At 40.9% G+C, this 15,910-nt stretch overlaps 1 protein-coding gene across 1 annotated transcript in view; it reads left to right on the top strand.

The window, feature by feature from the left end:
• Nucleotides 1-12,703: 12,703 nt before the first annotated feature.
• PARP15 (poly(ADP-ribose) polymerase family member 15) overlaps nt 12,704-15,910 on the top strand; it is a 48,972-nt gene continuing 45,765 nt past the window's right edge. Inside the window, exon 1 of the mRNA XM_084991013.1 lies at nt 12,704-12,853. Within this exon, the coding sequence (XP_084847139.1) occupies nt 12,851-12,853 (3 nt within the window). The 5' untranslated portion in view covers nt 12,704-12,850. The remainder of the gene's footprint in view (nt 12,854-15,910) is intronic.

Below are 15,910 nucleotides of genomic sequence, written 5' to 3'. Positions count from 1 at the left end.
GCCCTTTCCAGGTGTACTGCTTTCCCCGAGTCATCAAGTGTTCACCAACCTGGAAGCTCGTTCAACCCCCCATCATTTTGAGTTTTTTGGAGGCTTCATTGCAGAGGCATGATTGAATCATTGGTCATTAGTGACCCGACTCAATTTCTAGTTCCTGACTCCCCTCCCCAGAGATCAAGAGGGTGGGAAAGTTCCAATCCTTAATCTGGGTTGGTTTCTCTGGCAACCTTTGCAAAATCAGCTCAATAACATAACAAAAAATACCTCTTTTTCATTCTCAGCACTCAGGAAATTTCAAGGGTTTTAGAAGCTCTATGCCAGAAATGGGGATGAAGACCATATACATATTCTTATTATAAATCACAACATCACAAACAACATCGGAGCAGTTGTTAGGAGATTGGACTTCCTCATTCTTGCCTCAGGTTTAGTGCTATTTAGTTAGTTTATTTTTTCCATACAAAAGTTGGGTACTATTTCCTTTTCTATTGACTGGATCTTGCAGCCTGTAAAACACGGAGCCTTAGGAAAAGAGTAAGATGCTAACAATTTGTTTGGGAGGTACACACCCAGGTCAGTGAAGGTGAAGACAAACAGGGAAGTGAGGCAAACTAAGATGCAATGCTATGCAATGCCACGGGCTCTCACGCTGGCCACTGCTTCACAGCAGGCTGACTGGAGCTTTATTTGTGTGACATCTGAATAAAACCAAGCATTATTTCAACTTTATTTCTCAGTTATGACATGGCTATAATTTTATGTTTACTATGACTGACCTCTATCCTAGTTCACCATTAACTTAGCTTGCTCCTTCTATTAGGAGCATTTTTCTATTAAAAGCTGATGATGCATGTTGAGGTTAAAGATTAGTTGTTCTCATTGCTTTACCTTTGTCTTTGTTCCTAGTCCCTTACTTTCCACGATTAGCTAATCAGAGATTTATGGCTCAGGTAATGTGAGACATCAAGGCTACTTGGAACCATGTGATTAAGACAGTCATGGAAGATGAGTCCCTCCTCCAGCAAAAAGCCCTTTGCTCTTTTCCCTATATAATCTTGTGAACTGGAGTTTGGCACTTGCCACACTTGCCATCTGCCTCTACTTGGATTAAATCATGAGCCACTGTAGCTGCTGAGCAGAGCTTGGGGTAGAAATCAGAAATGATGCACTCCGTGCTCTAGGAAAACAGGAAGAACAGGTCTTGATAGTCAGATATTTTTTAGGAGATTTTATGTGCCCAATTCTTGTGTCTCCTCACATCTAGAAATACACCAAAATCCTTCATGATGACTGATGTCTGTGACTAGTAGTAACCTTCAAGAGACCAGCAACAAACTTTTGTAAAATGTGTGCAGGGCTGCATGCACCCACCCTCACCTTTACCCAAACCACTGATATTATTTCCCCCTGCCTCTTTGGGGCAGAATTTCAGAGCTATCTGAAATACCACAGCACAGCACTACCCAGGCTGTAGTTAAGTGGACAAAATCAAAAGATGTCACAGTCATCTGTGAGTGCAGCCACTCCCAAGGGTGAGCTGGTGAGCCCTGAGGGAACTAGGGAAAGAAACAAAGAATACTGGCCCAGATAGGTGAGGTGCATATCAAAGGAGTGATTCCAGTAAGCCCAGACATTTACATCTTCCCATAGAAGCATGCTGAATTCCTTAACTTGAGATATCTGGTTTTCTGTATATCTTTTGTTCCTAGTACCTTCCCTTTGTTGCAAAAACTCATATATCCTAGATATCCCCTCACCTCTTCAGAGTGGTTTTCTCAGGGCTACCTGAGATGCTGTCTCCTGGGTTTAGGTCCTAATTTCACCCCAAATAAAACTTAACTCTAAACTTTCAGGTTGTGCATTTTTTTTTTTTAAAGTCAACAATCTGCATGCAAAAACTGGGGAGTAGGAAATTGGTCCTCTGGGACCTGAATTCACCTTCTCTCCAGAATTTCTGGCTCCCTCAATAAAGCTATCTTTCTTTTTACCCAATATTTGTCTCTCAGAATTGGATTCTTTTTTTTTTTTTTTTTTTTGTCTTTTTGCCTTTTTGCCTTTTCTAGGGTGGCTCCCGTGGCATATGGAAGTTCCCAGGCTAGGGGTCTAAATGGAGCTGTAGCTGCCAGCCTATACCAGAGCCACAGCAACATGGGATCCAAGCCGTGTCTGCAACCTACACCACACCTCATGGCAATGCTGGATCTTTAACCCACTGAGCAAGGCCAGAGATAGAACCCACAATCTCATGGTTCCTAGTTGGATTCGTTAACCACTGAGCCACGATGGGAACTCCAGAATTGGATTCTTGAATGATGAGTAGCCAAACCTGAGTTTTGTAACAAATTTTCGGTGAGCTAGGCAGGAGCTTTTCATCCCTGTGGTTCCTAGTCACCCCACCCTTACTATCCAAAAGGTTGTAAGTGTTTGGTTGGGACCAAAGGGAACCCATCTGCTCATGACTTGCCAGCCCTGAGAGGGGGATAGGGGAGACATTCTAGCAGGTGCTGAAACTGTTTGTTTTTGGGGACTCGCCCTGCTTCTTTTTCTTGGCACCAACAGCCTATTTTCACCTTTGTTGGGAAAAGGAAACGTGTTGCTGAAAGAGTAGATGTACTCCCGAGTGGGTTAGTTTCATGGTGTGCACAGCAGAAGCCCTCCTTTTTGCCCATCTGGGCACTTGTGCCATTTGGATCTGAAGGGTCTCTGTCGCTACTGGATACTGTTTGGGGCAGGAAGTGGCTCAGTAGTGACTCCATACCAACCACTTCAAAAGGAGAATCTGTCTGTCGACTAGCCATTGAAAATGAAAAGGAAAAGTGCCTAGTTAGGTTGGAAAGAAATGAATGTATCCATTCCCTCTCAAAGTCCTTTGGGGAGGATTTTTATCTGATTGACAGAATTATAACCATAATACTATGACAAAGAAGAAAATGATTTTTTAAAAACACTGTGTGACCACTATATGCTTTAGACTAGAGAAATTTGGTTAAGATGAAACTATTCTAAAATTCTAGGAGTTCCCATCATAGCTCAGTGGAAACGAATCTGACTAGCATCCATGAGGACACAGGTTTGATCCCTGGCTCAATCAGTGGGTTAAGGATCTGGTGCTGCCGTGAGTTGTGGTGTAGGTCACAGACATGCCTCGGATCCCGTGTTGCTGTGGCTGTGGCTTAGGCTGGTGGCTACAGCTCTGATTTGACTCCTGGTTTGGGAAACTCCATATGCCATGGGTGCGGCCCTCAAAAGAGAAAAACAAAACAAAAACAAAAATAAAATTCTAAAACTGGTTCTTTTTGCATATTCAGTTAGAAAAAGCTGGCTTGATAAAAGACTTCTTTTCAGAATTCTGACCCTAAGGGAAGAAGTCCTTTTAGGAAAATTTTCTTTTTCCTCCCTGTGAGGATAAAGAATATTGAGATATAAATATTCTATGAGGGTTTTCGGGAATACTTATCTTATCTAGACCATCTCTAATTCCCAAGATTAAGGGGAAAAGGCAGGAAAGAGGCCTTTTTAAAATTTAGCTCGTTCCAACTGTTATAAACTAGTAAGTTTTGTATTGTAATACCTGATGCATGATTACATTTTAAAATAAAGCTATGAGACCTCTGTCTGTCTGGATATGTGTATGTCTATGTGTATATTATAATCATGTCCATCTTTAGATAGTATTAACAAAGTTAATTTTTAAATGACCTCTACTTAATTGGCTTAAAGGAAAGTAAGCACTCACACAAATTCTCAGAAATATAAAAGGAAAACTGGCTAGAATGAATTTCAGGTTCACATGAACTGGGAAATATTCAGTATTAAATTAATATCTAGTATTATAGTTTAAGTTTGTTAATTTACATATCTTTAGAGTCATAAACATTGAAGACAACACTTTCATTGTACCTAGGTTTAGCAGAAGTCAATAAGATCTATCTATTGCAAATTTGTCAGCAAGAAAATTAACTTGGTATGATGAAATTTTTATAAGTAAATTAAATGTAAATTAGATTAGAGCTTTTGCGTGAATTCTTTAGGAATAACTATGTTTTAAGAATGCCTACTTAAAAATAATCTCTCCAAGGGTGTTGAGGAAAGGGAGAATGTACATTGGTACAACCACTATGGAAAACAGCATGGAGGAGGTTCTACAAAAAGCTAAAAATAGAGTTGCCAAATTATCCAGCAATCCCACTCCTGTTGCCAAAACTTGGCCTTTGTCCACTGATGACAGAAACTTGGAGACAGAGTTTTGGGTGAAGGAGAAAAACTGTTCTCATTGCTTTGCCAGGCAAAGCAGGCTAATGCCCTAAAGATTTCACCCTCCTTTGGGAGAGAATAGGAGGTGATTTTATAGTTTTGGGAGTGGAAAACAGGGCTACAGATAAGGATCGGGGTAGACGCAAGCTTGCATTCTTCAAAGCTGGCATCAGGGGACAGGTTCTGGTGGCCCTTGAGGCTATCACACCACGATCTTCTTTCTTTCTGGAATGAAGACTGCTTCATTGAGTAGCTAACAGCTTTTTTTGTTGGGGGTTTGAGTTCTGCAGAAGAGCTCAAAGATATTGCTATGTGTATCCCTTCAGGAGAAGCCAGGATGCTGCTCTAAGGCTGTACAACAGTTTGTTGACTGCTTCTCCCTTATTTCTGCATCTGCTCCCTTCCCTGATTAGCAGCTGTTTGAATCTACCCTTTGGAATTCAGGGAAGGTCATGGAGGCTGATTGAGGCCTACTTCCTAAAACAAGAAATGGGGGGCCTAGAAAGACTTGTGTGCCCAGCAGTCCCACAGGGACCTGCTCGTTTTCACTCCTGGGCATATATTCAGACAAAACTATAATTCTAAAAGATACATGCACTCCTATATGCACAGCAGCACTAGTCACAGTAGCCAAGACATGGAAACAACCTAAATGTCCATCAACAGAGGAGTGGATAAAGAAGATTTGGTATGTATACACAATGGAATACTCCTCAGCCATAAAAAAGAATAAAATAAAGCTATTTGAAACAACATGGATGGAAGCAGAGATTATTATACTAAATAAGTCAGAAAGAAAAATACCATATGATATCACTCATATGTAGAATTTAAAATATGACACAAATGAACTTATCTATGAAACAGAAACAGACTCACATACGTAGAGAACAGAGTTGTGATTGCCAAGGGGAAGGGAGGTGGGGGAGGGATGCAGTGGGAGTCTGGGGTTAGCAGATGCAAATTATTATATGTTTGGATAGCAACAAGCTTCTACTGTTTACCACAGGAAACTATACTCGATATCTTGTGATAAACCATAATGGAAAAGAATATTTTAAAAAAGAATGGATACACACATACACACACACATATATAACTGAATGACTTTTCTGTATAGCAAAAATTAACACAACACTATAAATCAACTATACTTCAATAAAAAACATTTTTTAAAAACCTCTTCAGAAACTTGGTAACTCAGAGTTTTAGAGTTGTGCTAAATTAAGTTAAATGATGGAAGTTTATTGAATAACTAGGTCATTCCCTATTTATTTCCCAAATAAAATAAGAAACATTAATTACTGAACATTGGCTTCCTTTTACAGAGAAACTATTTAGAACTATTAATAAATATGCCTGGTGTTACACTAACATATTTTCTATAAGAAAGCACGTTTTACAAATTATTATTGGTATTTATGTTTGCCAATCTATAGAATGCTAATATAAAAGTTCATAATTGCTTACTTCTGAATTTTCACTAGGAATTAAGGTTTTTAAGAGTTGAGAATTCTGGGAGTTCCCCTCATGGCTCGGGGGTTAATAAACCCAACTGGGACCCATGAGGATGTAGGTTTGATCCCTGGCCTCACTCAGTGGGTTAAGGATCCTGTGTTGCCGTGAGCTGTGGTGTAGGTCGAAGACGAAGCTCAGATCTCAAGTTGCTGTGGCTGTGGCGTAGGCCAGGGGCTGCAACTCTGATTCAACCCCTAGCCTGGGGACCTTCATATGCTGCAGGTGTGGCCCTAAAAAGCAAATAAAAAATAAATAAACAAACAAATAAATAAAGTTCTTTTGAACCCTAGCTAACTTTGGGTTGTTCTAGAGGGCCCCCCTAAAACTAAGTTCCTCTGCCAAGTTTATGATAAACCTTTCTATCCAAAACTTTATTCCTTTCTAAGTTTTGCACTTGTTCCTCCTCAGGCTTGAGGAGCATCAAGGAAAAGAGGGGATTGAAACTGAGCATTATTTCAACTTTATTTCTTAGTTATGACATGGCTGTGATTTTATGCTTAGTATGCCTGCCTTCTATCCTAGTTCATCATTAGCTTAGTTTGCTCTTTTTTTTTTTTTTACTTTTTAGGGCCACACCTGAGGCATATGGAAGCTCCCAGGCTAGGGGTGTAATCACTAATTGGAGCCACAGTTGCTGGCCTATGCCACAGCCACAGCCACAGCCACATCAGATTCAAGCCTCGTCTACAACCTACACCTCAGCTCACGGCAACACATGATCCTCAACCCACGGAGCGAGGCCAGGGATCAAACCCAAAACTTCATGGTTCCTAGTCGGATTTGTTTCTGCTGAGCCACAATGGGAACTCCAACTTAGCTTGCTCTTGATAGTAAAATTTGATGACGTATGTTGAGATTAAAGATTAGCTGTTCTGGTTGCTTTACTTTTGTTTTTGTTCCGTGTTCCTTCTTGTCCAGAATGAGCTAGTCAGAGATTTATGGTTCAGATCATGTTCCAAATACACGTGAGACATCAAGGCTAGGTGGAATCATGTGATTAAGATAATCATGCCTGAAAGTAGAAGATAGGCCCCTCCCCAGAAATTAGCACTTTGTCCTTTTCACTATGTAATCCGAAAGCAAAAGTTGGGGAATAGGACACTGGTTCTTTTGAGTCCACATTCTTCCCAGTATTTCTGGTTTTCTCAATAAAGCTATCTTTCCTTTTACCCAATATTTGCCTCTCAGAATTGGATTTCTGAGTGACAATCAGCTGAACCTGAGTTCAGTAACATGAACTGAAATGGACTGAAGAAATCATCTTGTTTAAATGCTTTACTTTATAGAGAAGGAAACAGTTTTATTTCCTGGGAACATAGCAATGTGAAATAAATTACATTTAGACCACATTCAAATGGAACTTTAGTGGCAGTATCAGCTCCTCCCGTGTCAACTGAAAAAAAAAGTGCACAACTTAAAAGTTGACAATTATGTTTTATTCAGGGCATTAATTGCTGAGGACAATAGCCTTGAAACAGCTTTTCAGATAGCTCTGAGGGACTCTTCCAAAGAGATAAGGGAGGAGCCAGGATCTATAGGATTTTATTGCTAAAAAAAAAATGTAGACAAACATTAAAAGATGACTGGTAAGCACAAAAAACCCTTAGGACTCTCCAATGATTTTAGTACTTTTCTATATATGGGAGATGCAAGATTCTGGGCTTATTGAAATTATTCTTTTGATACATATTCTATTTTTTGGCTGTGCCCATGGCATGTGGAAGTTCCTAGGCCCAGGGACCAAACCTGCTCCATAGCAGCGACCCGAGCTGCTGCAGTGACAACGCTGGATCCTTAACCTGCTGCACTACAGGAGAACTTCCATGTGCTTTTAACTATCTAGGGCCAGTAACTTGTTTTTCTTCACCCTAAATTCCTGGCACACTGTCAGGGTGGGGCTGCAAAGGCTTACAGCTTTGGGGCTCACAACATCCTTTGTTTACTGAAATGACAAGTGACATTCTTTGTCCACATCCCACAGATCCATCGTCACCAGTCCTGCCTCTCCTTCTTCACTTCAGAGCTCACTGATCCATTGGCATCTTTCTAGTTCCCTCACCAGAATGACTGGAATAGCCCATAAAGCCTCTGTCCCCACACCCCTAATTCCTCCCACCTAAAACTATCTTTTAAAAAAACAGCTTTGAAAAAAACAAAAAACAAAAAACAAAAACAAAACAGCTTTGAGAGTTCTCATCATGACTCAGTGGAAATGAATCCAATTAGTATCCATGAGGATTCGGGTTTTATCCCTGGCCCTGCTCAGTGGGTTAAAGATCTGGTGTTGCCATGAATGGTGGTGTAGGTTGCAGACCCAGCTTGGATTCTGCGTTGCTGTGGCTATGGTGTAGGCCAGCAACTACAGCTCTGATTCAACCCCTAGCCTGGGAACTTCTATGTGCCGATGGTGCAGCCCTAAAAAGCAAAAACAAAACAAAACAAAACACCAAAAAACCAAAACAGCTCTGTTCTCTTCATTTCTCTGATGAAATGCCTTCAGTGACTCCCTAAACTTCCTGATGCCTAGAGCAGTGCTTCTCAAACTTCATCTTGTACTTTTACTTGTTTTTTTTTTTTCAATTTAATTTTTTTTTTTATTTGCTTATTTGGGCCACACTTTCAACATATGGAAGTTCCCAGGCTAGGGGTCAAATCAGAGCTGCAGCTCTGCAGCTGTCGCTATAGTCACAGCAACGCAGGACCCGAGCTGTGTCTGTGACCCACACTACAGATCATGGCAATGCCAGATACTTAACCCACTGAGTGAGGCCAGGGATTGAACCAGCATTCTCATGGATACTAGTCAGGTTTGTTACTGCTGAGCCACAGTGGGAACTCCTCAAACTTCATCTTGTGTCATATCACCTGAAGGATTCAGTAAAACACAGACTGCTAAGAAGCACCTCCAGAATTTCTGACTCAGTAGGTGTGAGAATGGGCACAAAATCTGCATTTCTAAGTTCCCAGGTGATGCTGATGCTATTGGTGAGCAAACTCAAAGTCTGTGAGTTTGTTTCTGTTCTGCAGTTAAGTTCATTTGCATCATTTTTTTTAGATTCTGCATATGAGTGTATCATTTTTTAAAATTCCACATCATACCATATCACATATATCATATTGCCTATATAAGTGATATAATATGATGTTTGTCTTTCACTGTCTAACTTAGTACGATAATCTCTAGGTCCATCTATGCTGCAAATTGTATTATTTCATTCCTTTTGATGGCTGAGTAATATTCCATTGTGGATATGTACCACATCTTTATCCATTTCTCTGCTGATGGATATTTAGGCTGCTTCCATGTCTTGGCTATTGTAAATTGTGCTGCAATGAACACTGGGGTGCGTGTATCTTTCCAAATTATGGTTTTCTTTAGATAGATGCCCAAGAGTGAGATTACTGGATCATATGGTATGATATATGGTACCATATCTACCAGTGAGATATGGTAGTTCTTTTTTAAGTTTTTTGAGGAACCTCCATATGTTTTCCATAGTGTTTGTACCAATTTACATTCCCACCAACAGTGTAAGAGGGTTCTCTTTTCTCTGCACCCTCTCCAGCATTTATTGTTTATAGACTTTTTGATGATGGCCATTCTGGCTGGTATAAGGTGGTACCTCATTTTAGTTTTGATTTGCATTTCTTTAATGATTAGTTAGCAATATTGAGCATCTTTTCATGTGTCTTTTGCCCATCTGTATATATTCTTTGGAGAAATGTCTGTTTAGGTCTTCTGCCCATTTTTTGATGGGGTTGTTTTTTGTTGAGCTGCAGAAGGTGTTTGTACATTTTGGAGATTAATCTCTTGTTGGTCGCTTCATTTGCAAATATTTTCTCCCACATATGGGTTGTCTTTTCATTCATTTATGATTTCCTTTGCTGTGAAAAACTTTTTAAGTTTAATTAGGTCTCATTTGTTTATTTTTGTTTTTGTTCATAACTCTAGGATGTGGATCTGAGAAGATTTTGCTATGGTTTGTGTCAAAGGGTGTTCTGCCTATTTTCCTCTAAGAGTTTTATAGTATCCAGTCTTAAAATTAGGACTTTAATCCATTTTAAGTTTACTTTTGTGTATGGTGTTAGAGAGTTCTATTTTCATTCTTTTTCATGTAGTTGTCCAGTTTTCCCAGCATCACTTATTGAAGAGACTTTCTTTTCTCCACTGAATATCCTTTCTTCCTTTGTCATAAATTAGTTGACCACAGATGCATGGGTTTATTTCCATGCTTTCTATCCTGTTCTATTCATGCATATTTCTATTTTTGTGCCAGTTCCACACTGTTTTGATGACTGTAGCTTTGTAGTGTAGTCTGAAGTCAGGGAGCCTGATTTCTCCAGCTCCATTTTTTAAACTTTTTAAATAGCTGCACCTGTGGCATATGGAAGTTCCCAGGCTAGCAACTGAACTTGAGCTGCAGTTGCAACCTATGCCACAGCAGTGGCAATGCCAGACCCTTAACCCACTGTGCCACAGTGGGAACTCCTCTGGCCAATCATCTTGCTCTGCCTATATTTGGTCTGGCTCAAGGTCCTTCTAGTACTATTTGCACCTCTCAGCCAAGACGGTTTTCAGCACTAAGGATTCTGGGAGGTTGATCATATCCTCCCTCCTTTTGGCCCCTCCTACATTCTTCTGGTTAGTTTTCAGGGCAGCATCAAGTTCCTTATACAAACAGAGCCTCCTGTTGTGAGACAACTCATGCAAGTGGCTATTATCATGCCTGGCCAAATTGGGTAGTTTCAGTCATTGGGTCCCTAACAGCATGACCATCATGTATTTTTACTTTACTTTGCTTACTTCATGTCCTTTCCCCTCCACCAAGCCCCTTATGGTCCAGTCACACCAGACCACCAGATTTTCTAAACCATAAACTATACTTTTATTCTTCTGGCCTTTGTGTGCCCTCCCCCCCACCCCGTGGCCCCCTGCACCTCATTCTTCTCTTAGAAATTTCCTACTCATCATTTAGGTTCTCATGCAAATACTACCACTATAGGATCTTTCTTCCAAATTTGTCTCTGAATCATTAACCACCTATTTCTCTATGTTCCTAATACTTTATACATATCTATATTAATGCAGAGGAGATACCAAAATCCACTAACTCTGTTTTCTGCCTTGGGGTGGTGCTGGGTGCTGACTTCTAAGTACTGCTTCAACTCCACTTTCATGCTCTCTGATTGCTGGGTGGGTTCAGTCACAGAATGTACCAGCAAGAGATTAAAGGATGCAGGGGGAAAGCAATTGGGGTACTTATTCCCTTGCTGTCTCCAGAAAGCAGCCATGGCTCCTATCCAATGGCACTCTTCTATAGGTATGGCTCTTACCAAGTTCAGTACATGCCCCCTCCCTTGACCCTTCAACCTCGTTGGTAAAGGCAGGGGGGCACTTCACCGTTTCTCACTGGTTTACCTTAATGCTTTGCCCATACCTATGTTGGTAATCATTTTGAGTATAACATCTATAGCTGCCAGGACCTTTCATGATACAAGTGTATTCATCTTTTTTTGGTTCTCTCTCCCCTTACTTCTACCCTTACCCTAGAGAGAAGGGATCTGTGTCTATTTCATCTTTATAATCTTAACACAATGCCAGGCATAACAAGGGCCTTTACTACATGTTGATTGAATGACATTAAATAATACCTTGGGGGGTTCCCATTGAGGTTCAATGGAAATGAATCTGACTAGCATCCATGAGCATGTAGGTTTGATCCCTGGCCTTGCTCAGTGGGTTAAGGATCTGGCTTGCTGTGAGCTGTGGCATAGGTTGCAGACATGGCTCGGATCTGCCATTGCTGTGGCTGTGCTGCAGACCAGCAGCTACAGCTCCAATTTGACCCCTAGCCTGGGAACTTCCACATGCCACAAGCGTGGCCCTAAAAAGACAACAACAACAAAAAAATACCTTGTTAGGCTAGCAAAGCACCTGATTCCAGCCCTATCTTAGGGGACATGAAAAGGACCCAGTGTATTTTTCTGAAGATGAGTGTGTAGGGAAAGTGGGATGGGGTAGGAAGTGAATGCCTAGAAGAAAAGGGAACAACATATTTGTTTGTTTGTTTTGCTTTTTAGGGCCACACCTGTGGCATATGGAGGTTCCCAGTCTAGGGGTCCAATCGGAGCAAGAGCTGCCATCCACAGCCATAGCAACATAGGATCTGAGCCACATCTGAGACCTACAACACAGTCCACAGCAATGCCAGATCCTTAACCCACTGAGGGAGGCCAGGAATCAAACCCACAACCTCATGCTTCCTAGTCGGATTTGTTTCTGCTGCACCATAACAGGAACTCCATATTGGTTTTTTAAAAATAAAATATGCCAGGGAGTTTCCGTTGTGGTTCAGCAGTAATGAACCCGACTGGTATCCATGAGGATGCAGGTTTGATCCCTGACCTTGCTCAGTAGGTTAAGGATCTGGCATTGCTGTGAGCTATGGTGTAGATCACAGACATGGCTTGGATCCCACGTTGCTGTGACTGAGGCATAGTCTGGCACCTGCAGCTCCAATTCGACCCCTAGCCTGGGAACTTCCATATGCCATGGGTAAAGCCCTAAAAAGACAAAATAAAATAAAAAATAAAATAAAATATGCCACTCTACAGACCTTAGCTCATTTAAGCTTCAGGATAACATCATAAAGTAGTTATGGCTATGCCCATTGTACATGTGCAGTTGATTGAGGCTATTCAACTCATTTGTTTGTTATTCATTATTGTAGAGCCCAGGACTTTGAGCCCAGAATTTACCTGACAGCATCATCTGTCTCCCAAAGGTGACATAATCCTAAAGCAGCTATAAGCGATTTTCACAGAAAAGAAAGCGAAAGAAGAGCAAGGTACAGCCTGCTGGGTGGGGCAGTGAGGGCAGATAAGTGGAGCTGAGGAGGACTGCACCTGGGCCCCCACTGCTGGTTGAAGTGTCCTGCAGTGCTGGGGCCCCAACCCTGAGAAGAAGTGCCCTCTAAGTCATAATTTCTAGAGCCTGAGAAGTCAGGAGGCCAGAAGTTGAAATTCTGCCAGGAGCCTAGGAACCCTCCTGGCTTCCTGGAGCTCTTTATCTGGAAAGATGGTGAGGGGCCCCGGGGGGTGGGGAGCGGGGAGGGAGGGGTTGGGAGGAAGGGGTGACTGGCAGCCCAGCTAGGCATCTTGGTCTTGCACACACCACAGGAAGCTCTACCTCGGGGGCGGGGGGTGGGGGGAAGGGGGGGGGCGAGACCTCCTTCCTCAAGAGTAGTCTTGGGGGAGGCATCACCACCTTGACTTGTCCTGGGAGAGAGTGCAGGTGTTCTCTTCCAAAGAATTTTTGGTTTCTTTCCCCTTAAATTTTAGACGTTCCTTGTAAATTAGGGATATTAATCCTCTATTGTGATATACCTTATGAATATCTTCTCCTTTTGTGGTCTGTTTTTTGAGTTTGGTGTATTGAGACTTTTTTCTTCTTTTTTTTTTTTTTTTTTCTTTTTTGTCTTTTTAGGGCTGCACCTACAGCCTATTGAGGTTTCCAGGCTAGGGGCTGAATTGGAGCTGTAGCCACTGGCCTATGCCACAGCCATAGCAAGGCCAGGTCCAAGCTGCATCTGTGACCTACACCACAGTGACACTGGATCCTTAACCCATTGAGGAAGGCCAGGGATGCAAACCTGCATTCTAGTGAATATTAGATTTGTTTTTGCTGAGCCGTGAAGGGAGCTCCACATTTTTGTTTTTATGTAGTAAAATTTACCAGTCTTTCATTTTGTTGTGTCTGGAGTTTTATTCATATTTAAAAAACTTTCCTCTATACCAGGTTATAGTAATCCATGCTTTTTTCTATTTGTAATATTTTACTTTTTACATTTACATCTCTGATCCATTTGAAGTTTTTTCGTGTGTATGATTTGAGAAATCTTGTTTTTCCAAAGAAAAATGTGGGTATTCACATTTTTACCTCTGGTACTTAAATCCTAACACCATTTACTTAAAAAGATTATCACTTTTTCAGTAACTCGGGATACCAGCTTTATTTATCAAATACTAGATTTTTTTTTTAAAGTACCTTCAAATTGTTGTGCAGCCAATAACCCGAACTTTTCATCTTGCAAAATTAAAACACTATTTGTCTTTTAGGAAGGCTTATTTCACTTAGCTTAATATTTTAAAGGTTCGTCCATGCTGTAGCATAAGTCAGAATTTTTTTTTCCTTTTCAAGGCTGAATAGTATTTTATTGTAAATATATACCACGCTTTGTTTATTCAATCAATGGACACTTAGGTTGCTTCCAACTTTTGGCTATTGTGAATAACGCTGTAATGAACACAGCTGTACAAATATACTTCTTTGAGCCTTTTTTTTTTTCTTTTTTTTTTTTTTTTTTTTTTTGCCTTTTAGGGCTGGACCTGAGGCATATGGAAGTTCCCAGGCTAGGGGGTCAAATCAGAGTTGTAGCTGTAAGCCTACACCACAGCCTTCCACCTCACCATGCAGGACCCCTGCCATGTCTGTGACCTACACCTCAACTCACAGCAATGCCAGATCCTTAACTCCCCGAGCAAGTTTTGATATAGGAGTCTATATATATACACGATTGTTTTAAGTTGTTGGTCTCTTAATTGCAAGTGTATCTCCAGTATCCTGCATTTGTACCCTCCTCTTCTCATGACTTCTGATTTTGGTAGCATATTTGTATGTAGATGATTTCCTACTTTTACTATATATATGCCTTTACTGGTGAGCCTTGTCATTTGTAATATTTTTGTTTCTAGTTGTGGGCTTTTCTTTTTCACCTCAAGAAGTTCCTATAATATTTGTTGTAAAGCTGGTTAGTGGTGTTGAATTCTCAGCTTTTGCTTGTCTGTAAAGCTTTTGATTTCTCCTTCAAATCTGAATGTGAGCCTTGCTGGGCAGAGTAATCTTGGTTGGTTTTTTTTTCCTTTCATCACTTTAAGTATATTGTGCCACTCCCTTCTGGCCTGCAGAGTTTCTGCTGAAATATCTGCAGATAACCTTATCAGGGTTCACTTGAATGTTATGCTGTTTCTTTTCCCTAGCTGCTTTCAGTATTTTCTCTTTGTCTTTAATTTTGGTTTGATTAATTTATGTCTCAGGGTCTTCCTCCTTGGGCTTATTTTACATGGTACTCATTGTGTGCTTCCTGGATTTGAGTGAGTGATTCCTTTCCCATGTTAGGGAAGTTTTCAGCTATTATTTCTCAAATGTTTTCTCTGGCCCTTTCTCTCTTTCATTCCTCTGGCACCACTATAATACAGATGTTGGTGTGTTTAACATTACCCCAGAGTTCTCTTAGACTATCTTCATTTCTTTTCAATCTTTTTTCTTTTCTGTTCCATGTCAATGATTTCTACTAGTCTGTCTTCCACCTCACTTATCTGTTCTTCTGCCTCCTATATTCTGTTGTCAGTTGCTTGTAGTGAATTTTTTATTTCAGTTATTGTATTTTGCATCTCTGCTTGCTTAGTCCTTAAATCTTCTATTTCTTTTCTCAGTGTTCCTTGTAACTTATCAATCTTTGCCTCCAATTTATTTCCAAGATCTTGAATCATCTTTACTATCATTTGTCTAAAGTCTTTTTCATGGAGGTTGGTAATCTCCAGATCACTTAGTTGTTTTTCTGTTGTTTTGTTTTTTTCTTGTTCCTGTATCTGAGTCATAATTTTATCTGCCTTTTCATTTTGTATAGATTTTTGGTATGTTCTCCTTTTTGCAAACAACAGGGCTTTAGCCTCTCTTGCTTCTGATGTCTGTCCTCCTTGTGGCTAAAGTTGGTACAGGGGTTTGCTGTAGGCTTCCAGATGGGAGGGACTGGTGCCTGCCCACTGGTAGGTGGAGCTGATGCTTATCCCTCTGGTGGGTGGGGCTTTGTCTCTGGGTGTGATTAGAGGCAGCCATGTGCCTGAAGGGGGCAGTCTTTAGGCAGCCTGTTTGCTGATGAGTAGGGCTATGTTCCCATTTGGTTTGTTGTTTGGCCTGGGGCTTCTCAGCCCTGATGCGTAGAGTCAGATTTTTCCAAAATGGCCATCTCTAGAGGAGTTCACACTGATGATTATCCCCAAGACCTTTGCTTCCAATGACCTTCCCCACAATGAGCCACAGTCACCATCTGTTTTCCCAGGAGATCCTCCAAGAAAC

The sequence above is a fragment of the Sus scrofa genome, chromosome 13 (genome assembly GCF_054392235.1).
Source record: "Sus scrofa isolate SSC_HxYL_T2T_F1_AM1 chromosome 13, Sscrofa_HxYL_maternal_Yorkshire_Landrace_v2.0, whole genome shotgun sequence".
In the NCBI taxonomy this organism is placed as follows: Eukaryota; Metazoa; Chordata; class Mammalia; order Artiodactyla; family Suidae; genus Sus; species Sus scrofa.
The sequence above is the reverse complement of the archived record's forward strand: the minus strand, read 5'-3'. Positions and strand labels throughout refer to the sequence as shown.